At 37.2% G+C, this 19,306-nt stretch overlaps 1 protein-coding gene across 3 annotated transcripts in view; it reads right to left on the reverse strand.

Moving 5' to 3' along the window:
- SPAST (spastin) overlaps positions 1–19,306 on the reverse strand; it is a 55,639-nt gene that overhangs the window by 35,687 nt on the left and 646 nt on the right. The window contains exons 2-3 of one of the 3 annotated variants that reach the window (XM_055399338.2): positions 3,306–3,389; positions 1,481–1,564 (exon numbers count right to left, since the gene is read on the reverse strand). The exons of 1 other annotated variant lie outside the window; for it this stretch is intronic. In XM_055399338.2, coding sequence (XP_055255313.2) covers positions 1,481–1,564; positions 3,306–3,389 — 168 coding nt within the window. Of the gene's footprint in view, positions 1–1,480; positions 1,565–3,305; positions 3,393–19,306 lie in introns of all 3 variants that reach the window. One more of the 3 variants, XM_055399336.2, reaches the window with a different exon arrangement.

Here is a 19,306-nt window from a genome sequence, read left to right on the forward strand (position 1 = left end):
TTTGCCAAGTTTCTGTACTATCTGTATCACTTCAAGCTATGGTAGAACCAACCACCCAAGAAGGGTGGGTTTTAGTTCCACTTTGTTTGAAGGGTAGATTTACCGTAACATATTTTTAAAGCCTCTACCATCAAATAGAAAATGAGAAGTTTCTCATTATTGTCCTTTTCCAACTGATAAACACAGAAAGAATGACAATGTCACTGGGCCAAGTCATCAACTCCTACTAACATCATTGAGAACTACTGATGGACAAACACAAAACCACCTATCAAGCAGTCTTATCATTAAGAAATAAAAATCTACTTTCAATCCAATTAAGGCTCTCTATTCAAATATCAATTTATAGGGAGGACAAGAGTATATTAAAAGATAACATGGATATACATGCAGCAAAATACAGACCATAGGAAAAACTATGTGGCAAAGATTTGGTTCATAAACAAATCGCAAGAAAAAGATAGATGTGTATACTAAAAAAGACATATAGTATGGATCTTCTTGAGATCGGATTCAAACAATTAAAATATAAAAAAATAGTAGCAGTTATTAAATTATGAGATACGGACTGCACATTATATATTAAATCTGGAAACTGACCTTTTATGGCTATTACTTTTATGTTTGTATTAAAAGAACTATTTATTTTTTTAGGTGTGATAATGGTATTTTGGCAATTTTCTCCCCCTGGCGGTCATGTCCACGACCCCATTTAATACAGCTTCCTCAGAAATAGGAATCATTACCTTCATTACCTATAATGAAATGAGTTTTCCTTTTGAAGGTTCTAAGTACAAAGCAAAGTGAAAAATAAAAATGATACACAGGAAATAAGGGAAGAAGGGAAAGAAGGAAAACATAAGAAGGTACATTCCTCTCACTTTGGGAATTTTATTTTTAAAGCATCTTTGAGATACAATATAAAATATTTATAAATGAAATAAAAATAGTAATATGAAGTAATATGAAGCTGGGGAAAGTGGGCAGGGATATAAATCGGGGTTTGCTAACATTTTTTGTAAAGAGCCAGAGAGCAAATATTAAAATATTTTCAAAAGTTATATATTAAGAGGCTTTGCAGGCTACATGATCTCTGTATCAACTCCTCAATGCTGTCACTGCAGCACAAAAGCAATCAGATAATATACAAAGAAATGCAAGCAGCTTTGTGCCAACTTATAAAAACAGGCAGTGCACTGAACTGAGTCCATAGGCTATAGTTTGCCAATCGTGAATCAAGGCCAACGATAAACTGATAATTACCAAAGTTGAGTGATAGATAATTAGTTCAATAAGCTCTTTTCTGTGTTTTAGAAATTTTCATGAATTAAAAAAAAGACTAGAACATATTTTCAAGTGTGTTCTTGTGTGATCATTGATCCAGTGTGATCACTGATTTATTTCTAACTACATTTAGAATTTCACTAAACACAGATTTCAAATGTTTCTCATTGCAGTTATACAATTCATTAATTGATACCTAATAGTTGTAAACGGTCCTTGGCCATAACTAAATTAGTCATCATTTTAGCCTGAAGGCGTCTAGCTCTTTCACACTGTTCGCCTGAAAGAAAAAGCAGAAAAAAATAATTAAAATACCTACATTTACCTACTAATACTGCTTCAAGATAAGTTATCATAATAACTATTCTCAAGAGAAGTCATTGTCTTTATAAAGAAATTAAGAAAATGTCATTTTCAAATAATATCTTAAAAAAAATCAGTTATAGTTCCTTATGATAGTATCAGACCTAGTGTGGTATTTCATGGATTTCATGGGTTATGAGACATATTTTTTCCCCTACGTTTAAAAATCTCTGAAAAAATAAAAAATAAATAAAAATAAAAATCTCTGAAGTTGGGAAGTGTTTTAATACCAGTGCCAACCTACTAATGCTATTAGCCAGACTGCAGTCACAATATCGCTTGTCACTGCCTCTGCATACAAAAATTTGGTTACAGATATTAATATTTCTATTACAGCTATATCTAAATAACATCAAGACAGCAAACTAAATAAGGTTAAAATTAAAACTCTATGTGATAAGAGGATGTGTTAATAGTTTAATTGACATTTTTTTCTCTTAGTGGTACAATAGAAGGGATCTTCAATTCAATGAAATATTTTTCTGATAACTAACTCATTTTTTTTGACCTCTTCTTCTATACATTTGACAAAAAATAGCAAATTTATTTTGTACATAATTTATAAAGTGATGCTCATAAACTCATGGAAGTCTCCAGGACCCAAGCTCCATGTTTCCTTGTTCTGCTCTCTTTTATATAGGAGACCAGCCGCTACAGAAACAGTCACAATAAAAAGGAGACAGAAAAAATCACGGTAAATACTGGACACACAGTAGTTATTGGAGATCAGCTGATATAAAGTACAGAATCAGTGAGCCAGATAAAATATCTACTGGGTGGATTCAGCCCTAAGGCTAAGATTCTTAGCCCATGTATTCTAAGTTCTGCTTCTGAATTTATCAGAGCTATGACAGCCCAAGTACTTTCCTCATTTAACAGTGTGATATATCACACATATTCACGTACAGTATTTAAGAATTCAGGCTTTGAAGCCAGACTGCCTGAGTTCAAATCCTGACTCTACCTCTTCATGCCTATGAGACCTCAGGCAAGTTACTTAACTTCTTCCCACATAAGGTTTTTAATCTGAAAAATAAGGATAACAGTAGCAGCTTCAGAGTGTAGGGCTGTGGTGAAATTAAAAGAGATGATAAGTATGAAGCACATAAAATGATGTTTCAGTACACAGTATGTGTGCAAAAATTGTGGTCTATATATTTAACAATAATATTAGACTCTGATTTTTAATTTGATTTGACAGAAAAGATGAAAAATAACTACTTTGATCTTAAAAGGTCATGTGTAAATAAAAGAAAAATTACAGCTCATATTCTAACACGCACTCAAGCATCACCCACAGTGCAAAAGGGGGATCTGTGGATTAACTACTCCTTCCCTGCCTTGACAGTGAGAAAAGGATGAGGTTTCAAAGACAGGGCTACAAATAGGGTTAAAATATCAAGAATCATGGTTCCAAGGAGGACACAAGTAATATACCATTTTTTATCTTACTGCTATAGGTAATCAAGTTTAAGCATATTTGGTCATAACTTCATGTTTAGCACAGGTAATAAAGCATTAACTGTAAGTCTAAAAAGACGAACAATAACATTTAAAAATCTGTTAAATACTTTTATTTAGATAAACATATCTGAAATCAGGGCAATCATGTGAATATAATTTGGGATTCCACTAAATAAATGCAAATACAACCTTACCTTGTCCTGTAACTACGACGGCTATTCCTTTTTCTAGTTCTTCAATACCTTTCTTATACCATTCCACAGCTTGGTCCTTTTGTCCTACTTTAAAATAAAAATAATAATTTGTATAAATCATATGTGTGTGTGTGTGTGTGTGTGTGTGCATGCGCTAAGTTGCTTTAGTGGGATCTGACTCTGTGTGACCCCATGGACTATGTATGTAGCCCACCAGCCTCCTCTGTCCATGGGATTCTCCAGGTAAGAATAGTGAAGTGACTTGCCATTTCCTTCTCCAGGGGATCTTCCTGACCCACGGAAGATCTGGGCCTCCTGGACGGCAGACAGATTCTTTACTGTCTGAGCCACCAGGGAAGCCTAACCTAAGAATACACTAAACATTTTCCAAAGCATGCTCTTTTTAGGAGATACACAAAGAAAAAAAAGTGGGGGTTGTAATCAAGTAAGCTTGAAAACTGCTACTCTGTGACTTCAGCATTCTAACGAGTAAGTGGCTCTGCAAGAGAGGAATACACACCTCAATGTTTCTCAATTTCAGAGCAGAGAGTTTTTTGTTAGTGTGTTAGAGAAATAGACTTGACTCCTCAAGATTTTACTTTAGATAAATGATTTTTAAAATATATACTGTTAGAAAACATAACATGATTTCAATAATAATGAGAAAAAATAAGCACTGTTTAACCTAATTGTATTAAAATATGACGTAACATGTTCATTGTTGGGTGATCCTTTCAAGAGTTAGTTTTTATTTAACAAATGACAGTACCATGAGAACTGGCATAAAAGGTCACAAGGTGGCCATTTAGTAACACATTTCTATTCTCTTTGAAACATGACAACATTTATTCCTGATTCAAAATTAAGCTCTAAAAGAACCTAAAAATTCAGCATGATCAAAATATGTGTAGAATATTTCTTTAAAGTGATAACTGCTGCTGCTGCTGCTAAGTCACTTCAGTCGCGTCCGACTCTGTGTGACCCCATAGATGGAAGCCCACCAGGCTCCCCCGTCCCTGGGATTCTCCAGGCAAGAACACTGGAGTGGGCTGCCATTTCCTTCTCCAATGTGTGAAAGTGAAAAGTGAAAGTGAAGTCGCTCAGTTGTGTCCGACCCTTAGTGACCCCATGGACTGCAGCCTACCAGGTTCCTCCATCCATGGGATTTTCTAGGCAAGAGTACTGGAGTGGCTTGCCATTGCCTTCTCCGAAAGTGGTAACAAGTATATGCAAATTTCATTGGTTTTGAAAATTAATTTCTTGGTCCTTAGAATCTGCAACGACTCACAAGTGGCTAATACAGAGATACAGTAAAGCAAAGGTGGAAATCATCCATAAAAACTGCTTTTCGTTTTTCCCAACTCATGTCCCTATTTAATTAAAAATTCCCATGCTATTCTTCAATATAATTTGAAATGTCAAAATCAATAAAATATGACTCGCTTGACACAAAGAATAGATGAAGTCTTATTATAAACATCACATACAATAACTAAGAAATGCTGTTGGGCTTCACTGGTGGCTCAGTGGTGGGGAATCACCTGCCAGTTCAGGAGACACGGGTTTGATCCCTGACCTAGGAAGATTCCACATGCTGTGGAGCAACTAAGCCTGTGCGCCACATCTACTGAGCCTGTGTTCTAGAGTTCAGGAGCCGCAATAACTGAGCCGAAGTGCTGCAACTACTGAATCCCAGGCGCCTAAAGCCCGTGCTTCACAAGAGAAGCCTCCGCAAAGAGAAGTCTGCACACCACAACTAGCGGGTGGCCCCCACTCACCGCAACTAGAGAAAAGCCTGCTCAGGAATGAAGAGCCAGTACAGCCATAAATAAATTAAAATTTTTCAAAAAAAGAAATGCTGTCCCCTTATCAGCGTGTACCTCTGACCACGTTCCTCTGCCCCCTCTCAAATAAATCACTAACTAGATTCGGCCCCTTAGGGTACTTTCTTTCTTACTACAGTGCCATTAGTATTTTACAGTGTCTGATCCAGAATAAGTGCTCGATAAGTACTTGATAATGACACACGAAGAAATTAAGCATTTAAGTCAATTCAAACTATGTAGATGCTTACTTTCCAGTATTTTGTTAAAAGAATCTGTTTACATTTTTGGTTTTATAATTTAAAAAAGAAGCAAATTACAAAAATCAGTAAAATAGCGTTTGCATTCTGAGTGGTAGGAATATTGATAATAATGCCACATTTGCCTTAGAATTTTAAAAATAAAGTGCAATTTAACCGATACAACAAGTTCCCTTCGTTCCTCCTCTTCCCATTTCCATGCTCCTTTCCTTCCCAGAAATCAGTATCAGGAACTGAGTGCCTATCTTACTTGTACATGTTTTCTATTGTTCCTATTTTATTTGTATCACTTTATTTTATTTTATTATTATTATTTTTTGGTTCTCAACCTGTTTAATGTGTAAAAGGGGGAAAAAGAGGCGGTAGGCAGGGTTTCGGTCTGAATACATTCTCGGAATGCTGGCCATCCAGAGCATCATTCTGAACAGCTGATTATCTTCTGTGACTCGAGAGTTTTGAAAAGACCCAGTTCCATGGGATCATGGTGATTCATTTATCATAAGAATTAAATACAGAAATTTAAAGGCTCCGAGCAAACAGCAGGGCAGACTAATGCGACAGTAATAGCTGGAGTTGATGGGGCAAGAGGCAGCCAATCATAAAGTCACTTTTCCCTTGTAACAAAGGGTTCACCCTTCTAACATAAATTATACATTCATTATGGTGTTTAAAAATAGTCAAGCCTAAATAAATTCTTCACACCATCCAGAAGAGACACACACACTGACAACCTGCTTAAGCACAGAACTTCTCGTTGGACAGCTCTTGGCCGGGGCCACTCACATTTTACAGGGAGCTTTTGCTTCTCAAGCTTAGTGAAAGTCTGGCAATCATTTTGTATAAAAATAAGACTTAAATTTAAAACCTCACCAAACTAGGAATCTGATGTAGAAAATCAGTGACACCGGAGCAGCTAAAGCCTGCAGACTTCAGCGCACGTCCCAGTGAACCGCGAGACCCCACCCCGCATGTCCGAGGCCTGGGGGAGCCCAAGTCCCTGAAGGGCCAGCCAGTTCCCCCAGGATTCTGCGCTGCTGCTCCAGGAACCCTGGCTGAGAACCCCTGGAAGGACGTAGCACCGTCTCCGCCTTGTATCACTTTATTTTAAACATATACATTGTTTCTGAAACCTATGTAGCTATATAGACATCCATTTTGACTTCTGTATAGTATCCTATCCTATAGTTTAACTATTTCCTATGAAAAGATATGTAGGTTTCCAGTTTTCCAATATTTCAAATAATGTTACAGTAAACAGTCTTGTACCTGTCCCTTTATATCCATATGTCAGTTTCTCTAGAGTACATATATGTATGCTGAAGAAGCACAGTTGATGAGTCATAGGTTCATCACATATTCTCCATTAACTGGAAATCAACAAAACGGTTTTTGAAAGTGCTTGTGCCAATTTATACTCCTATTAACAGTGTATGACCGTTTTCACCTGCAACATCTGAACAAAATCTTCTAAGAAATTTTACCATGTTACATGGAGGCAAGTGAAATGACTGATTCTGTACAAATAAACTCACATGCTCAATAATTATGCAATTACCTAATATTCTTTGGTAACAGAAGTTGATTCACTGCCTTATTTGAATCTCGGATGTCAGTATGACAGTAGAAAATGAAAATGCATAGATTATCTCTTATCTAAAGTACAAGACCACTGGAGAAAAGGAGAGATGTATAAATCAATGGAACAGAAATACAGAAATAGACCCACACAGACATTATTGATCTGACTTTGACAAACATGACAAGGTAGTTCAAAGGAGAAAGAAGAGCTTTTTAATAAAACGACACTGGAATAACAGGTTATCTATAAGCAAAAAACTTCACATGACATACAAAAATTAACTTAAAATGGGTTATAGACCTAACTGTAAAACCTAAAAATATAAAATTTATAAAAGAAAACAGACAAAATTCTTTGTGGCCTTGGCTTTAGGCCAATCACAAACCTTAACAAGAAAAATTGATAATCCAGACTTCATAAAAATTAAAAGCTCCTGCCCTTCAAAAGACAGAGTTGACAATATAAAGACAAGCCACAAACTGAGAGGGAGAAATATTTGCAAACAATACGTCTAATAAAGGTCTTGTAACCAGAATATATACAGAACACCTACAACGATATTTTAAAAAGTCATTAAAAAATAGTGTGCAAAAGATCAAAACATACATTTTACTAAAGAAGAGAGCACAAGAAATGATGTTCAACATCATTAGCTATTCAGTTCAGTTCAGTTCAGTAGCTCAGTCGTGTCCGACTCTTTGCGACCCCATGAATCACAGCACGCCAGGCCTCCCTGTCCATCACCAACTCCTGGAGTTCACTCAAACTCATGTCCATCGAGTTGGTGATGCCATCCAGCCATCTCATTCTCTGTCAAAGTATAATGAATTTCTCATACATTTGCAGGGGTGACTATAAAATCATACGGCCATTTTGGAAGAATCTGGTCGTTCCTCACAACATTAACATATTCTTACCACATGATCTAGCTCTTCTTCTACATATTTACCCTAACAAAACATCAAAGACCTGTGCATGAATGTTCATCAACTTTATTCATAAAAGCTAAAAGCTGGAAACAACCCAGATGTCCACCATTCTGTGAACAGATTAACAAATTAGGGTACAACCATACACAGAATACTACTCAGCAATAAAAAGGAATAAAATACTGATGCATGTAGGAAGAGATGAATCTCAAAAACATGCTAAGTGAAAAGAGCCTGACACAAGAGGCTACACACTGTATGATGTCATTTACATGACAAAACTATAGTGACAGATCAGATTGTTGACTGCCAGTGGCAAAGGGGGGTGCAAAGGGATCAACTAGAAAGAGACCCAAAAGGGTTTCTGGGGTGACAAAACATTCCATATACTGACTGTAGTGACAGTTTATACAACTGTTTGTCAAAACTCACTGAAATATACAGATCCCTAAAAAAAGGTAAACCTTACTGTATGTAAATTATACCTCAATAATTAAAAGTGCAATACTCTAACATTTAGATATAAGAACATTTATTCTGAGTTGGATAATAATACCAGAGCTAAAATTTTGATTACAAGAATAAGATTAGAAGAGAAAAACTAGAAAAATATTTTTAAAACATCCATTTGAAGGGATCAGAGAGTTTTGAAAACAGTGAAAATTACCAAAATTTGGAAGGAGAGATCATTTCAGACCCATTAGGATGGTTATTTTGAAAATTACCAAAATATGAAAAAGAGAAACACCAAAGAGGTGAGTCTACCATATGGGGCACTTCTCTGCTTTAAGTTAAGTGAAACTTGCTCAGTCGTATCTGACTCTTTAAGACTGTAGCCTGCAGGCTCCTCTGTCCAAGGAATTCTCCAGGCAAGAATACTGGAGTGGGTAGTTGTTCCCTTCTCCAGGGGATCTTCCCAACCCAGGGACCGAACCCAAGTCTCCCGCATTGCAGGCAGATTCTTTACCATCTGAGTCACCAGAAAAGCCCAAGAATACTGGAGTGTGTAGCCTATCCCATCACCAGATCTTTCAGACCCAGGAATCATACCAGGGTCTCCCACATTTGCAGGCAGATTCGTTACTAGCTGAGCTACCAAGGAAGCCCATTATAAATTCTGAATGAGAATGTGACCAAGAGACTAAACCCAAGTCTCCTGCATTGCAGGCAGATTCTCTACTAGCTGAGCTACCAGGGAAGTCTGTCATCAATTCTGAAGGTGAATGTGACCAGACTTGTGGAACTAAGCTGACAAAAAATGAATTTCAGGGCATGCACAGGAGAATTAGTAGCAAAGATTCCTAAATTTTGATTGGGCCCTTGCATTAGTGAAAAAAGCTAGCTTGCATACGGACTGACACCAACATTCAAATCACTTAAATCCCTTAAGTTAGGGGAATCTACAGTCTATAACCTTCAATGACCACCCTATTGACTACATTTTTTATATATATTTTCTTTTTGGACACATCACACAGCTTGGAGGATTTTAGTTCCCCAGCCAGTAACGGATCTTGGGTCCCAGCAGTGAAAGCACCAAGTCCTAAAATGGGACCACCAGGGAATTCCCCCTTTTGACTAAATCATGGCAGAAAAGTCAATGATCTCCAGCACACAAAAGGCCTTCAGGATACTTCAGCAGTTCTTGGTTTTCCTTATACGTCTCCCTCTCTCCTATATAGGCCCCAATAACATTCAAACTCAACCAACAAGACTACATCAAATCAAGAGAAGAATGGGATGGCAGAAGCTTACAATCAGTGGTTGCAGTTGTAGCTGAAACTATTAGCCAATAATCTGAACTACATACACTGTATGGCTCATAATCTAGGAACTACATAATCTATGGATAACAGTGGCCCAAGGGTCAAATACAGTCAGCTTCCCGCTTTTCTACACAAAGTTTTACTGGATCACACCCCCTATATATGAGTGCTGAATAGTTGTGAAAGAGCGCTTGAACAACGGTTCAACAACATAAAAACAAATGAGGGCCTCCCTGGTGGTTCGGTGGTCAAGAATCCTCCTCCCCATGCAGGGGACACGGGTTCAATCCCTGCTCTGGAAAGATCCTACACACTGAGGGGCAGCTAAGCCCATGCACCACAACTACTGAGCCTGTGTTCCAGAGACCGGGAGTCACAGCAACTGAGCCCACGTACTGCAACTACTCAAGTCCGAGCACCTAGAGCCCATGCTCAGCAGCAAGAGAAACCACTGCAATGAGAAGCCCACCCACTCACAACTGGAGAGTAGCTCCTGACTTGCTGCAACTAGAGAAAGCCCATGTGCAGCAACAAAGGCCCAGTGAAGCCATAAATAAAATCTTAAAAATCAGCGCGAAAATGGGCAAAGAACTTAATAGACATTTTTCCCAAGAAGATATGCAAATGGACCACAAGCACATGAAAAGACGCTCAACATCCTAAGTCATTACGGAAATGCAAATCAAAACTATGACGTGATACCACTTCACATTAATTAGCATGGTCATCATTCTATAAAGGAAACAAACCTTGAAACTAACCAATGTGCACAAACTAGAAACCCTTGTGCACTGGTGCTGGGAATGTAAAAATGCAAGGCTGCTGGGGAAAGCAATCTGGCAGTCCCTCAAAAAATTAAACAATAATTAACATATGATCCCACAAGTCTACTCCTACGTGAATACTCAAAAGCACTGAAAGAGGGGCTCAGAAACTTGTATACCAATATTTATAATAATATTATTATTATTTTTTAGCTACGCCTTATAGCATGCTGCTGCTGCTAAGTCACTTCAGTCGCGTCCGACTCTGTGTGACCCCATAGATGGAAGTCCACCAGGCTCCCCTGTCCCTGGGATTCTCCAGGCAAGAACACTGGAGTGGGTTGCCATTTCCTTCTCCAATGTGTGAAAGTGAAAAGTGAAAGTGAAGTCGCTCAGTCGTGTCCAACCCTTAGCGACCCCACGGACTGCAGCCTACCAGGCTCCTCCATCCATGGGATTTTCTAGGCAATAGTACTGGAGTGCCTTGCCATTGCCTTCTCTGATTTATAATATTATTATTATTCTTTTTTAGCTATGCCTTACAGCATGCAAGATCTTAATTCCCAGACCAGTGATCAAACCCATGCTGCCTACACTGGAAGCACGGAATTTCAGACACTAGACCACCAGGGAAGTCCCTAGAGCAGCATTATCAACAACAGATAGAAACAACCCAAATATCCAGTAGCAGATGAATGGATAAACAAAAGAAGGCATACACATACAATGGAATATTACTCAGACTAAACAAGGAATTAATTCTGATACATGCCTCAGCACTGCTTATAGATGCTGAAATGCTAAGTGAAGTGTCAGATACAAAAGGACAGATACTATGTGATTCCACGTATATGAGGTACCCAGAACTGGCAAAATCACAGACAGAACGCAGAACAGAGGCTATCAGGGACTGGGACGAGGGAAGAACAGAGAAGGGGAAATGAGGAGTTATTGTTCAATGGGTACTGAGTTTTGGTTTGGGAGGATGTAAAGCTCTAGAAATGGATAGTGGTAATGGTTGACAATACCGTGAATGGTTTTTTTTTTTTTGGCCATGTGGCATGCAGGATCTTAGTTCCTTGACCAGGGATTGAACCATGTGTCCTGTAGTGGAAGCATGGAATCTTAACCACTGGACTGCCAGAGAGCTCCCTGTGAATGTATTTAATGCCACTGATTCCCACACTTTAAATCATTAAAATGGCAAGTTTTGTTATCTATGTTTTACCACAATAAAAAAAAAATTACTAAATGATCCATTACAGGCAGTTTGCTGACCCCTTGTATACAGCAATGAAAATGAACAATTACTGCCAAAAGTAACCTCAAACATTAATCTGACAAACATGAAGTGAAAGTCGCTTAGTAGTGTCTGACTCTTTGCCAGGCTCTTCTGTCCATGTAATTCTCCAGGCAAGAATACTGGAGTGGGCTGCCATGCCCTTCTCCAGGGGATCTTCCCGATCCAGGGATCGGACCCAGGTCTCCTGCACTGCAGGCAGATTCTTAACCATCTGAGCTACCAGCGAAGCGCTCTGACAAGCATAATCTTGAGCAAAAGCAGCCATACACAAAAAGAACATAAACTGTATGATTTCATTTATACGCCTGATTTATGGTGTAAGAAGTTAGGAACTGAAGATACCTTTGTCCAGGGTGTGGAAATGTTGTGAGCAGAAGGGAGGATGAGAAAGGCAGGCTTCTAGAGCAATATTCTATTTTTTGATCTGGTGAGGTTTCAAACTGCTATGTTCAGCTTAATAATAATTCATTTAGCAATACACAAAGTGTGTGCTTCATGTATACTTTAATAAAAGTGTACTTAAAAATGAAAAAAAATACAAGAGGAAGATTAAGTATTTTGAAATGGAGAGTCCCTACACATTAAGTAAAAAAAGGTTACAGATCAGTTTCTATGCAACATGATTCATTTTCTTCTAATGAATAAATATTTATGTTTATGTAAGTAGACAAAGTCAGGAAACTTATCAGTAATCATCTAAGGATAAGACTACAGTAGATCTTCACTTTCTATATTTGTGCATTATTGTAATTTTTGATGTGTGTTACTGTACAAGCAACAAAAATACTGATGATATCCATCTTTAAATAAAGATAAGGATACTGGACTAATTTGTGAATTATCTATTGCATCTTTTTCTTCACAGGTTAGTAGTACCCAGATTGCCACTGAGATCAAAACAAGAGCAGCTTGGGTAGAGAGGATGTCAGTTTGCAACTATGTGACTTAGAAGATAGAGATTTAAGTCCTTGCTCCATCATTTAAGAGCTCTCTGACTTTGGGAAAGTCAGGCAATCTCTCTGAGCTTTAGTTTCCTTACTGAAAAACAAGATGACACTTATTTTACCTAACTCCAAGTTGTGGCAAAGATCAAACGAAACAGGGCATGGGATAATATTTTAATAAAAGACATACACAAAAATTACTTTTGGCATACTAAGTAAATCTGTTGATAAATATAAATCCTTCTACTGCAGAACTGTATGCAGTTGTATTTTTGCTCTTAAAGCCCACTATTTTTACTCATCTATTTAGTCCTTCTAAGCAACATTCTACAAACAACTCCAGGAAATAAGTATATCCATTTTCCTACACAATTTTCTGCTAGCAACTTGCAAGTGTCATTTTGAAAGTAACAGGAATCTTTAAAGACCTTACAGTAGATTTTAATGTGTGCTAATTCACAATGAACTATAGAGGCCATGAAGCATCAGACTGACAGCTCCCAGTTCATTCTCTCATAGTTCACTATCACAGAAAGGATCCTTTCTATTGTTTTAACTCAGCAAAACGGCCATATTTGCTTTCATGTTCAAACATCAAGGTTTACTTCTGAAATGAAGATTTATTTTTTTCCCCATTTAACTGGAAAGGTTTTCAACCCCATGTAAAGATATCATTACAGTTTTGGACACTTTCCTTAACCTTAAGAATTTCAACTTAGTTTCTTTAAAAATCTTTTGTATTTACTATGGATGGATGGTGGATAATTTTAACTTTTGTGCATTATCGGTATTTTCCAAATTCTCTATCAAGAACTTGCATTCTGGGCTTCCCAGGTGGTTCAGTGGCACACACACACAAAATAATAATAATAATAATCCATCTGTCAATGCAAGAGACACGGGTTCAATCCTTGATCCACTAAGATCCCACATGCGTTGGAGCAACTAAACCTCTGCACCGGAACTACTGAGCCTGTGCTTCAGAGCCTGGGAGACACAAACACTGAGCCCATGTGCTCCAGCGACTGAAGCCGGAGCTCCCGAGAGACTGTGCTCACAAGAGAAGTCACCACAGTGAGAAAAGCCCATGCACCACAACTAGAGAGTAGCCCCCACTGACCACACTTAGAGAAAAGCCCATGCAGCAATGAAGATCTAGCATAACCAACAATCAATCAAGCAATCCTAAGAAAAGGCCTGTATTCATCTATGAGTATGTACATAAGAACAAAAAATTCATTTTATCTCTTTTGTAATAAAAAGCTAGGATACTAAGTGAGGCTAAGAAGAGACTTCCATTTGTTTCTTCTGAACTAAGAGTCATAATTAACAAATATATTTTTATACCACTCTTCAGATAATTCCCCTTCCTCCCCAAATCACATTTAGACTGCTGTTTCCTAAAAGGAGGGTAATAAAAACTAGTTATCAAGGTTTAACAATGTTCAAGCATAACCTCTAGAGGCTGTAACCTTAAAAAAACTGTAAAATTAATAAAAATAGTTCCTATTTTCTGAGAATCTACTAAGCACAAGTACTAAGTATTTCACAAACATTATCTCAGTGTAGTAGTAAATAGCTTGCCCAGGATCCTGTACAATCAGAATTCAAATGCCAATTTGGGTAAGAGGCACTGCAATTTAAAAAGGATGAAATTAGACCCTCAAAGCTGAGACAATGAAAAGCAGCCCCTGACATCCAGAAGCTAGTACCATCAACTAAGCCTTAGTGTAACAAGGAAATGATCTGACATTACAACTGTGCCTTGGTGCTATACTGAATATAAACAATTTCACAGAACATCAGACAGGCCCACTCTGTAATCATGATGAATGAAGATAAAAACAAGACTACTCTGCAATCATGTTTAAACACACACAAAACATGAACACTGCCTAAGCCATGAAACACCAAACATCCTTCTCTTTGGGCTAATGAGTGCCTCTCAACCAACCATAGCTTCATCCTCACTCTAGTCTCCCCTTCTGTATCAAATTTAAGAAACTTAATTAGAGAATCATCCACAATTCCTGAAAACATCCAATCCAGAGACAAACTTTGCTTCCATAAATCCTTCTCAAAAATCACTGAGTACAAGCCCCAATTCTGTACATTCTTTCTAGTTGCCTTTTCCTGAGATAAGGGATGGTTCCCCATGGTGTGTGTTCTCTTGGCTACAATAAGGAATACATTCCACTTTTTAAGCCACAGGTGTGTGTTCCAGTGATTGTTCACCGAAAGGCACTGGCAAAAATTCACTTAAGAACAACAACAGTTTAGCACAAAATATCTCCACTTCAGCATAAAATATCTACAAAAGAGCAGAAAGATGTGAATAAGCACCATCTGTCTATGCTATATCTATATAACTGTAAAACATTTGTTAGTCCCAAGAAAACCTTGATTCTGACATTTTTCTTTCCTTTTTTACCAGAACAAACTGCTGAGTTTGAGTGTGCTCAAAGATGTTTTATTCTACAGGGTATCAAGCGTGAGCAGTTGTTAATTCACAAAGCAAGAGCAAAAAAAAAGCTAGGTCAGCTTATTAATACCTTCACTGCTATTATATAGGTCAAGAGAGAGGAAAATTAGTAGAAAAACAGAGAATCTATACTTTGCCAGAGTGAAAAATCCAACTACTATTGGGGAGAGCACAGAGAATAAGCTAGCAGAAAAAAAGCAGGAAGGGTTAGGAAAGATCCTTCTTTGACAATTTAATACTTATTTACTGACAACTGTCATCAGGATGAGTAACAATAATCTTAGGAATCTAGTTACCAGGTGAGTTTTACAGGGTTTAACTGTATTTTACATTAGGAAGGATATAAACTATAACTAAAAAAAAAAACAAACCCTAAAAACAGAACAAGGGAGGAAGTTCCTAAGAATGGCTGCCTTTCGGTCTTCAGTGCAAATGTCACTACATATTCTTGCAGAGAAATACGAACTTTTTATTGTATATTTAATAAAAAGTAATGTTATTCTCTGGGAAAAGTATGATATTATCAGAATGTCAATCCATCAGAATAATTCTTTCCTTGTTCTAATCATTTAAAGCAGAAATGAGGCACAAAAAAATTGCCTGAAATCAATCCTTTCAAACTGATGTCTCATAGTTTTTAGGAGTAAAAGAAAATATACCAGATCTCCAGATCTGATACTTCTGATTTCTACTCTCTAACTTCACCTTCTGAAAATAGATGTGGATAAGTCAGTATTTTCTGTGTGTTTTAAATAAAGAACAGTGTTGAATTATATGAAATTATAAAATTACATATTAATAAAAAAAACCCTTTTAAATATATAAACTGACTAGAAATAAACAGAAAAGGATTTTATTTAGATAATTTCTATCCTTGATGACAGATGCTGCATGCAGCCCTATCTTATCTTGAGAAACTGACTCTCATACAACACACTGGGCCCTGGCTGTCTGTCAAGTCCGACATATTTAAGGCAATTGAAACACACCTAGAGAATCTGTACCACTGTATTACTCAGGAGATTCCAGGCTTGTCTACCTGTCTACCTGTAGGAGCCATGCAAAGCATGTTAGTTCATGTTCTGGTTAATCCAAAGAACCACTATTACAACCTCCTTTTCTCCCCCAAGTATTCCAGGGGGCCGTTGGAATTACACAGTAGAGAACCTGCTTAGTATAAAATAAAAGTATCAAATTATGAATCTGTTCACCTAAACTCTGTTCCTTTTTCTGCTACTGTGCGTTCACTCTTTAAATTCCAGTTTCTCTGGATATACGGCTGATATCATAGGTTATCAGTTTTCCAAAGATGTTCAACAAAAAATAAAACATCCACAAATCATTTAACTCCTTGGGAAAAAATGAAGGACATATAATATATATGAAAGAATACACACTTTTTTAAAAGAATACACACATTTATTAATCACATAAGAAACATCTTAACACATCTCACTGGAGAGGAAGTAATTTTCTTTAAAGTTAACATCTAGAATGCAGAGCTGAGCAAATTAACTGGTATTCAAATAAATGCTCTAATGAACAAACTTCACATAATCTTTTATTAGGTGAATAGAATTTGCTGTGCTACTCTTTTCTATTCAAAAATAGCATGGTTTTAGATAATCTAGGTCTTTATGAAAGTTCAGCATCACAGTTGAGTATGCCATAAAAAAATAAAATTCAAAATAGTCACTACATAAACAACATTTACATATTACTTTGTTAAAGTAAGATTTGATTTGGCCTTTATTATTTGAAGTCACCAAATGTGTCAATTACCTAACATCATGACAGTCTGAAATAGTCCACTTCACCTGCTGGAATAAAGTGGCTTTCAGTATATTTAGAAATTAAGTCAAGTTATCAAGAGAAAGGGAATGCAGGACATTACTAACTCCTTAATGATTCAGGGGCTAACCAGAGAGCTGGGAAACTTATGAAATCTATTCATTTCTATTTGTTCATATGTATTTTGATGCAGGAGGAAAGAGAGAGAATGAAATTCTCCTGGAATTAAGTTCTGTATTGTCAAGGATGCCGGAGAGGCAAACAGACCTCAAATGTGAACTCTTGCATCTACTGAATTAAGGTTAAAATATAAAAAATTTCAGTATGCTCAAGGAAAAATCTGAGATAAAAGAGAACCACCACAATGTAAACTCAATTTTACTTCACTTTTAAAGGAAAATGAATATAACTAATTTGCTTCAGTTTGAACCGATTTCCTTTGGAATATAATGCAGCAGTTGTAGAACTCAAACTAGAGTTATCATTGCCTATTCTGATGTCCACTTTAGAAACTAAGGTATAAATAAAACAAAACCTTTGAACAGAAACATTATCTGCTGAAAAAGAGTGAAATATGTTGTACATAGATTGCTGAAAATATTTATACTTAAATATTTTAAGATGACTTAAATATAAGAGAGGCATATATGTGATACCCAAAGATAAATCACCAGCATGAAACCCAAGGTCTGAATTCCACTTCCATCACTTACCCCTCACATGGAACTGATTTCTCTTTAAGAGTCTAGGACCTTTTTTTAAAGCCTAAGTTTTCGTTGATCTCTTTGCTACCTCCCAACTCCCATCACCCAGTGTTAACAAAATTTCCTTGTGTGTACTGGCATTCTCTTTTCAAATACAACAAATGATCTACCCTCAAATATATCCCTCTATTCAACTTTTGACCTAGATTAGTAAACTTCAGAGGACTCTATTATAAAAAAATAGTGCAATAAAACAGTGCTTCTCTAGAAAGGGATAATGGTATATGCTTCTTCATCCTCCTCAGGTGATCTTGGATCTTCCTTAAAGGTGATAAATAAAGTAGTTAATAAAAAATTTCCCTCCAAAAACACACAGTACTTTTTTCGTTAAATATGCCTCCTTTCTTCGACTTTCTGAAAACGCCTCTCTGTCCTTTCACTCCAAATTAATGAATACCTGCCTCCTTCCTTATATCCTACTTCCCAGTCCAAGGCCCCATAAAGGAAATAAGATCTCAACGAAACGGAAAATCTAGAAAAGTGTGTGGAGTTAGTAGTGGAGACACTACAAATGAACTGCAGATTGCTTTTTTCTATACTAATGAAGAATGCAAATGAGTAGTTAGAGGGAAAAGATCTCAGCAAACTGGAGTTAGGGATGAAAGGTGGGATTTTCAAAATGTTATAATTTCATTTATCATCTTCCATAAAATTTTTCATTAGCAATCAGCACAGGTTTGAAACGACCTGCTTTAACCTTTTGAACCTCAGTTTGTTCATCTGTAAAATGCTGAAACTAACAGTATCTTCACCTCAGGGGATAATTATGAGGATTAAACAGATTACACATGCAAAGCCAAGAAAATAGTGCCTGGCATATAAAAAGACTAAAAAAAAAATGTTACTTTAAAAGAAATCTGAAGAATGTGGTACGCTTGCTTTCTTCCAGAAAACAGCTATCTTTACATTTTACTGTAAAACAGTATGTATGAACTAATCCTATTCACTCAATATTTCAATTTAGAAATTTTGAATGGAATACTTGGAATATTCATTTAGATGAGATCAAATCAACCATGGGCAAAAGTTTTATACTAAAACAGAATTTTATTGAAAACACTTAAAAGTCATTATACTGATAAAAATAACTGTCATGAAACTTAAAAAATAGTGCAAACTCAGCTGTAATTATATGCAGCTGTTCCTTTCAAAATTAAGTCACCATTTGTTCTCTTTTTCTGACACTACAGTACTCTGCTTTCACCAGAAGCCTGTAACAAGGAACAGCTTCTTCGATATCAAAACCTTTTGGAAACCTGGCTCAGAGCAAGCCACTCACTGTTTACAGCGCTAGAAAAGATCTGTGTGGTCACTCTAGGACAACTGTCACTGTCACCAGCACGTCTAGGTGTCTCACAGGGACTCGGGTCATGCAGAAATGCAGGTGTAGGCTAGTATCTGCAACAAAGTCGGCGGCTAGGGTGCCTGAAAGGGGAGAGGTTTTGAACTGAGGCGCATAAAGGACGGGGGTCTAACCCCGAGGAAGCGGTCTCGCAGGGCAGATCAGTTCCGGGGGTGCCCGCTGGCTCCGGCAGGAGAGGGCCGCAGGTGTGGCCCTCCCTCGGCGACAGCACCGCTTTCTTCGCGGCGCCGCCG

Source organism: Moschus berezovskii, chromosome 11, assembly GCF_049115385.1.
Source record: "Moschus berezovskii isolate FMDL1 chromosome 11, NW_MosBer_1.0, whole genome shotgun sequence".
In the NCBI taxonomy this organism is placed as follows: Eukaryota; Metazoa; Chordata; class Mammalia; order Artiodactyla; family Moschidae; genus Moschus; species Moschus berezovskii.